Source organism: Mytilus californianus, unplaced genomic scaffold (genome assembly GCF_021869535.1).
Source record: "Mytilus californianus isolate M0D057914Y unplaced genomic scaffold, xbMytCali1.0.p SCAF_7, whole genome shotgun sequence".
Lineage (NCBI taxonomy): Eukaryota > Metazoa > Mollusca > Bivalvia > Mytilida > Mytilidae > Mytilus > Mytilus californianus.
In genome coordinates, this window is record NW_026262723.1 from 88775285 (window position 1) to 88784518 (window position 9234).

Below are 9234 nucleotides of genomic sequence, written 5' to 3' on the forward strand. Positions count from 1 at the left end.
ATTTTAAGATCATCATGATACCCAATATTTAACAAATACAATAACATATGGAGGGAGAATCAAATGCATGTGCATTCCATAAATGTAGTGTACGAATGCCAGGTTTAAATTATAGAACGAATGTATATTATACATACTTAATTATTCTTCATACAAAGTTAAACGATTTAAATGGCCATAAATGTTTGATAAGAATCGATATGAAATACATTTGATACAACAATTTGCTTATTCTTTCTTTCTAAATCATTGATAGATAAATTTAATACTTTTTTCATATTCAATGAAATTCAAATTAATCAGTCTGTGTTTCGGCTTGTTCAAGTGAAGGGCCATAAAGTGTTTTATCCATTTCGGTTACTAAGCCCCATAGGTCGCGTGGTTCGACTTGATTTGGTTTACATTGTATTATTTATAATGTGTATATTAGGTTAATTATACGTGTTGAACAAACAATAAATTATTAATCCGACCAGACTGTAAAGACTTAACGACGGATTGGCATGTAAAGCAGTTAGTTGCCTTGTGGGACTGTCGGATTTTCTTTCCACTATTAACCTGCTGCTCAACGGAAAGACAAAAAGAAAAGAGACAAAATGGCAAATGCAAGACTGAATGACTCATCTGATGCTTCGAGCAGCGTGAACGTCCCTGCTGTTAGTGTGAAAAGGTCTGCCCCGCATCCAGAGGAATGGACATTACCTCACGAGCACAGTATGGAGAAAAGAGAAAAGTTTGAGGTTAGTCTTTCACCAGGAATAGAAACATTTCTCAAATATCAATAATCATTTATAAAATGCCCAGATTTTCTAATATTGCATTTCAAGACAATTTTTTAAAGGATTTATTTTGCGACTTTTCTCAATGAATCGACTTTCGGTTGGTTACACCTCCTTCTATCCCTCCCCTAATAACTATTTACCGTTTGCTGTAACAAGGAAGTATTATAGCTAGACACATACTTGCATTGCATGTTTTAAAATTTTGTCTAGTATATATAGCTTGGGAATTGGTCTGCCCCTACCCCTAAAAATACCCAGAAAAAATGAAAGAGGGGGAATAGCTCAATTCAATCCAATATTCTATTTACATCTCATCTTATGCAAACAAATATACTACAGTGGCGTAGCACCAGTGTAGCATTGTAAGCATGTGCTTACAAATAATATTATAAAACTTTTTTTTTCAATAAGAATTTTACTATTATCGTTCAGCTTCTGGAGCTGCCGCCTCCAAGACCCCCTGCTTACAATCTATTTTCCAGTGGCTATATATGCCACTGTACTATACAATCATAAAAGATAGATGGTTTTATACATAAGGAAAGCCAAACTCTTCAGATTTATGAGAGACGATAACAATGAATATATACATTAAGAATTAAACATATATTATAAAAATATACAGGAAATAATTGTGATATTGTGATATTATTTAAAACAATATCAAATTTTTCGGCGTCTTTTGAGAAAAAAAATTACAAGATTTTTTTTTTTTTTGTAAACGCAAAAAATCCAAAAGTATAGGTAGGAGGCCAATGAAATTTTGCACAGTTGTTGTGAATAATATGTAGATGTGCATATTATATTTTGGTGAAATATTCGGGCCATCAATTTTGGAAAAATGTTTGTTTTTGTTAAAAATATCACAAAATTTATGAAAATTGACAACCTATGAAAATATACTTTTCATGCATCAGCCTCTTTGTCTCGCATAAAAATGTGCAAGCGCGGCCCTTGTTGACAAGTCAGTTCTTTCAATAATTGGGAGTACTATTATATCAATACGTTGTTTTCTTTTTTTCCTTATATTCCTAATAGTTGTTTTTTTGTTGTTTTCTGATGAGTCCAACAATTGTAAAATAAAACAATGTCCCCCATAAAAAAATGTCGGCTGGATAAAATTCCATAGAAAACAATGTCCGAAGGCAATATTTTGTAATACTGTCCATTCAATATGATATAGTGTTCTTCTTTATGAAATTTTGTTAAGTTCTTCGAAACAATTTTCACTGTGAAATACTGTCCCTAACAATATTCACTGTGAATATCTGTCCACGACAATATTTCACGGCAAAATGCTGTCCATTATATTATCTCCTAATCATAGTATGTCTTCCCTGAGGAATCGTACTCCATGAAATTGTGAGAGTGTTTCTGAAAGCTTTGGAACATTGTGTTGGAGCATGAAGCATGCACAATTTCATTTATTTATAATTGAAAATATTTTGGAAGGCAAATATCTTGTATAACAAACAAACATACAATATTTTAATATATTATTAATTCGTATATTTTAACTAATTTGATTCGTTCATGGTTAGTCACATGTTAAACTATATTTTCGAAGGTAGAGAGAAAACGTCGGATAGCAAAAAGCATATTGCACGGTTATTTTTAGAATATCTAAAAACCGATATACTTTGTGACGTCATGTAATGAATTTCATGATATTGTTAAAAGTTTTATAAAAAAATATCTATTATCGATTATTTGAAGAAAAAAAATCTTCAAATACATAACATGTAAAAAAAAACATCAAAAAAGTAAATGAAATAACAACTAATCTGTTGTTATTGTCTAGGAGACAATATGATATCTATAGAATTACAACAAAATCAAATGACGATTTTGATACAAATATGGTCGGAAATTAATAATATAACAATTATAGCCTATTTATGAGGTCAATACAGGATATATCGACCCAAAGAAGTATATCGACCTCGGACTTCGTCCTCAGTCAATATACTTCTTTCAGGTCAATATATCCTTGTATCGACCTCCTACAAAGGCTATAATTGTATAATATACCACCTTTGATAAGATAAGTGTTTAGTATGACGATAAATTTTCTCTTTTGTTCTCGTACTAGGAACAACAAAATTATTTATTTTGTAAAAAATATTTCCGTACTCCATGTATACCTTACAACAATTTTTTTTTTATTTACCTGTGTACGTTATTTTATTTGGCGGCATTTTGTCCAAGTTTATGGTTGTCTTTCTGATATTGTTTTACATCTAACCCCCTTGTTTTATTAATTTTGTATTTACATTTTACATTGTGTCATAGATCAAATTTATTCGTTCAGTGTATGTTCACTTGTTTTTGTTAATGTCTTATGATTGAGTTAAGCCATTTCAATTGATATTTTATAGTGTGTCTTTCTTTGTTGTGATGTTACACTATTATTTCAGGTAGGGTGAAGGTTGGCGCTTATTAAAACGTTTAAACCCGTTGCATTTGTTTGCACCTGTCCTAAGTCATGAACCTAATGCTCAGTGGTTGTCGTTTGTTGATGTGGTTCATAAGTGTTTCTCGTTTCTCGTTTTGTATATAGATTGGACCGTTGGTTTTCCTGTTTGAATGGTTTTACACTAGTCATTTTTGGGGCCCATTATAGCTTGCTGTTCGATATGAGCCAAGGCTCCGTGTTGAAGGCCGTACTTTGACCTATAATGGTTTTTTACAAATTGTGACTTGGATGGAGAGTTGTCTCACTGGCACTCATGCCACATTTTCTTACATCTATATACAATGTATATTTTATCATAAGCTAATTTCTACTTTGGATTTATAAATTATTAAAGTTAAACGAGTTAATTGTACCATATTACATTGTTTAAATATAAAAATAAAAGTACTGATTGAATGTTGGTTGGTTGCTTAACGTCCAGCGGCAATTATTTCATGCATTTTCAGGACGAGAACAAATTAACAATGAAAACAAAATGTAATAGAGGCCGTCCGGATGAAGGTCGGGGAAATTTAGACTGCCACTGGAAAATGATGGTATATTGGATATACACAGAAATTTTGCCTTGCAACAGGCCACCTACGGACCCCTCAAAGAGTTGTTGCAAGGGTTCTTAACGTATACAGAGATCGTGGCACTCTCCCTACACGAGTCCAAATTATGACAGGACGTGGCTGCGTACTTTTACATCCCGCTCAACCAAACGGACGCCCAACATTGGCAAGGGTTTTACTGCAGTAAGAAGAAGACCAAGAGTTACCATTCTTCTATTTCCCTGTCACCATTTTAATGTTATCATTGTCCAATATATTAATTGTTATAATCTCTCTTTCATAAGACAAACCATTCATGAAGGAATATTGTCTCAATATTTACAAAATCTAACTTTGGATAACCCCTCTTTAACGAGACAAAATTACATAAGGCAAAATTGTATGAAATGTTGTCCTTCTCTGGACACTTTTTAAAGATTGGGAAAAAATATCATGATACATAATCATGAAATGATGCCTTGTCTTGGGGGACAATGTTTCATAGGACAATAGTTTGTTTTATACAATTTCAAACTGATTTTTACAGTTTGTTCTTATGTTGTTTTGTTACACCACTGTCACAGGCACTTGTCTCTGAAAAAAACCCATAAATACCCTTATAAGTGCCCGTGACTATTGTCCCTGGTCAGGGGAAGTGCTGAGCGCTTTGAAACATGTTTAACCCCGCCAGTCTGTATGTGCCTGTCACAATTAAGGAGCACGTATTTCAGTGGTTGTCGTTATTTGCTGTCTGTTATATCTGTTTTATTTTGTGTTTATTATTTTGTCATAAATCAGGCCGTTAGTTTTCTTGTTTGAATTGTTTCACATGTTGTCATGAATCATGCCGTTAGTTTTTTTTAATTGAATTGGTTCCAAGATGTTGTCATGTTGGGGCCTTAACCAGCTGACTTTACGGTATTGGTTTTGTTCATTGTTTCTTTTTTAAATCCAAACCATCTTAGTTTACTGTTTTAATATGTTTGATATCGTGCTAGTATAAAAATAAGAAGATTTGATATGATTGCCGGTGAGACAACTCTCCACCAGAGACCAAACGACGTAGAAGGTTAGCAACTGTGGGTCACCGTACGGCTTTCAACGATGCGCAAAAGCCATACAAGGCCCCAAAATGACAAATGTAAAACAATTCAAACAAGAAAACCAGCGGCCTGATTTATATACAAAACAATAAACAACGAGAAGCAAATATGACATACAGCAACAAACGACAACCACTGAATTACAGATTCAGTGACTTGGGACAGGCACATACAGAATGTGTCAGGTTAAACATGTTTGCGTGCGCACCAACCCTCCCTTAACCTGGTACAGTGGTGTAACAGCACAGCATAAGAACAAACTATAAAGATCAGTTGAAAAGGGCTTCAGATCGATAAAAAACACAAGTGTTTGATTGTGCATGGAATCGCATTTTAAAGTGAATTAATTTTAATTCTTAACGGTTATGCAATATCTTATTTTATTATATAAATGGAAAATATAATCCAGTTTTGACATATATGTATAAAGGTAAAATCAATAAAGACAAATGGGTTTAAAATGCAGGATATTGCTTAAAACTTTTTCATTGATTTATCTCAAAGCATTTTGTGCTTCTTCACAAGTTATCAGTTAGGGTAACATGGATAGATGTAGAAATCATTTGTTGTTTTGAACAATATATTATGGTTAAAGAATTTTATACAAGTCCATGTCTATGTATAGAAACTTGACAAAAGTTTTATATCGATTTGCATGATTGGCTCTCGGCAAAACCTACCGATATATTAATGTCAATAAAATATTAATAAATTGACAGAGACTTTAAATGCAATTGTTAAGTTATTGATATTGGTGTTTTGTATGGTTCAAAGAACTCTTGTTTATTGCTTTGTTCTGGGACATAATATTCTCAGCTTTGTTTTAGCTAGGTATGATAATGAAGGCGGTGTATACTGTTACAATTTTTATCCTTATATATTACAAAACCAGTACATGTGATATATTCCAAATCAGAGATACCGAAATGTAATACAATAATAACACAGAACATGTTATTTTTTGATCGAGTTATGATGTTTTAGTGGTATAAAGCAATTTCAACATCATGATTAAGTTAGTTTTGATATGAATAAAAGGTGATATTCTGGAATGCGATAATAAATCAGCAGCTCAAAAGGGGGTTATCATAAGGTCTTAAACGATAGTCCCAATGCCTATATCATACATCAACCCCCGAATCTAGACGATAGTACCAATGCCTATATCCTACATCAATCCCCGAATCTAAACGATAGTACCAATGCCTATATCATACATCAATCACCGAATCGAGACAAATTGTAGGTAAATTTAACTGAAGATCTGCCATCAATAACGAATTCTTTAAAGGACATAAACATAAATATACATTTGTATAACTTAAGAGAAATGCTGACGACTTTTATGACTTCGATCGGACACATTAAGATGTGGTGGGGATACACATTTTTTTTTAAATGTTGAACTATGGGATAACAAAAAGAACACAGGTGAAGGCGCCAAAAAAAAAAGAAAGAAGGGCTAGAAAAAAACCCACTTAATTCTTTAATATCGGTATTACAGATTTTAAAACAGCAGGTGTAAGTAATACACACTAATTACAGATACTGAAAGGAAGTTCAAAGTACTTGATTTGCTGATAAACAACATCGCCTTCTAAAACAATAATATCAGATGCTTAATTTTCAAATATATTTAGTGTGGATTTATTATAACAACTTTTAGATGACACGAACAGAGCTAAAACAAGAGCTGTACAATGCCAAAATAAATTTGCATGACAAATTTCAATGCATAAACAGGAATATGTGTCCATAGGATACCATGCCCCGCTCACACTATCACATTTCCTCTTTTTTATGTCCAGTAAATCAATCTAGTTCAAAACCCTATTTACAGCGACCTATTGTTGCTTACATCCATGTCATTTGGAAAACGTGGATTCTTGTCTCATTGGCAATCATACCACATCCATTTCCTGGTTTTATATATGTGTTCTAACTTTCAATTTGATAGACCATAATTTCTCGATAAACTACTTTAAACAAAAACTTTAACTTTATTCGGGACGGACTAACGGACGGATGAACAGAAATACCGAAAATGCATGTCACCTGCTAAAGTATAAAAAAAGACATTGGAGCAAGATGTGAAGCTTCTGCAAAAATGAGATCATATATGACATATATATGCTATCACTCAAAACACTCGTCCTATTTATACAACGTTGCAAAAACACATGTCGCATATATAGACAAGAGAGAAGAATGAAGTTTTAAATTTCCTTTATTTTGTAGAACTGGAGAATGGACCTACAAACCCAAATAGCTGGTGTGGCGATCAATTTGGTAAGTTTGATAATCAAAATCTAGAAAATGATAAATATATTAAAAACTTAATCAACTGAGAATGCTGGAATTGGTCAACTACATATATAAATACAGCCAAACGAAGACGATATTGTATGGAATATCAGTACTTATAACGATGGCTGTGCATACGCATATGACGGTACTACCACGGGGAGACAAACAAGTTAAATGGCCCAACTTTCAAGAAATAATGTAATTTATTTTGCCTGTCTTTTCTTGTTTAAAATGTTTTTGGGCTATCTCACGTACAACATTTACTTTTCTAAAATAAATATAGATGTTACATACTAGTAAATACAATTTCTTATGGTCATGAACAATTTGGCTATTTTTGGTCTCTAGATGTGTTTATGGGTATGGACGTTACCCCACATAATATTGTTCATGATTTATGTGCGACAATGCAAACTTTTCTATGTAATATAAAAACCGGTATTATAAAAATAACATTACTAAATAACAGATGTCGACAATAAATCTTTTGTGTTCGTGCTATTACTATTCTGTCGAGCAATTTCATCTTCCCCAGTGGCATGGTTAAATAATGTTATATTGTTTACGTTTTTTTTTTATTTCAGTCTAAATCTTTACGAGAATACCCGAATGAAGATGCCGGAGATGACTTTGATTATTCCGATGAAATAATACGTGCCAAATATGCAAAGGACGCCAGAATGTATGCACGCCAGATGGGTGAAACATTGAATCTAGGACTAGCTAGAGTACCTGTTATGGCAAATAAGGACAAATACTGAACTATGAGGAGAAATATTTGCAAAGTAAAGGTGCTAAAGGATCCGTCTTTTCTAAACAAATGTAAAACAAATGTACAATACCTTTGTTTGGAGGGATAAGATAATTCTGTATTTGAAGGATGATTAAATATATATATTTATTCTCACAAAAAATCACAGCATTTTACTGCATTTTTGTTGTTGAGTGTTTTAGCTTGTATTTAGGTTTAGGTATTTATATTATCAAATTAATATTTAGCCACAACTATGCAAAGTGTATTTTGTGTCCATGTTGTATTTTGAAGTGATTTATATACAATGTCGAAATATTTATTTTCACTCATGTCTTTCATTAAAACAGTATTGAATTTTGTTTGAATGAATTGTCTCATTTTAAAGGGCGATAACAATATTAAGTTTCTGTCATGTTTCTTTGCTTTTCATGGTTTAATGCATGAAGTGGCTTTCAGCAAGGAGCAAATCCCATACCGTATAGTCAGAACGAAAAAAAAAAAAAACAACGGCCTGATTTATGACATAACAATTAACGAACAAAAAATATGACAGACAGCAACCAACGACAACCAATGAATTACAGGCTCCAAAATTGGGACAGCCACACATATAATGTGACTGGGTTAAACTTGTTTGTGAGCACTGAACCCTCCCCTAACCTGGGACATTGATGTGGCATAACAACACAAGATCAGATTGTAAGAGACATTTTGAGATGGCGCGACTCATCAGTGAGGCACAAAGTACAACACAAACAACTAAAATAAAGACAAAAGACACAAAGTACCGATATAAGAGTACTTGTAGTTACTGAAAAACATGACATTGCATAAGGTCAAGCATAACAAATTTGATTAAAACAACATTAGGGAATTCCATGTGCCGGGGTATTTATACCACGGCAGACGGGAAAAACATGTCTAAAAATAACGCGACTACCGAAGACCTCTTGACTTATTGTCTTTTCTCATCATGTATTTACTCAAAAAAAAAAAACATGGTAGGAAAACATGATCGACTTATACATGTATGAAAACACAAACTATTATTGAGTAAATGTACAAGAGACAATACGATATGTTATAACGCAATCTACTGATATACAGGGTATTGAGTAACACATAACAAAGGAATGCAACTTTTATTGTTGTTCTTCATCCTGAAGTCACTATTGGGTCTGCAGTACTTATATCCAACAGAAATTTCATGAGGGACCCCAGCATATAGACACGTTCATTGTAGGTAAATTGTTCATTTTTTAAAGCTTTCATTGCTATT

The 9234-nt window shown here is 32.9% G+C and overlaps 1 protein-coding gene across 1 annotated transcript; it reads left to right on the plus strand.

The window, feature by feature from the left end:
* Positions 1-296: 296 nt before the first annotated feature.
* LOC127708074 (uncharacterized) lies at positions 297-8314 on the plus strand. The gene is made up of 3 exons (XM_052212872.1): positions 297-740; positions 7133-7183; positions 7786-8314. Exons 1-3 carry the CDS (start codon positions 597-599, stop codon positions 7960-7962), a joined length of 372 nt encoding a protein of 123 aa, XP_052068832.1. The 5' UTR covers positions 297-596; the 3' UTR covers positions 7963-8314.
* Positions 8315-9234: the final 920 nt, after the last annotated feature.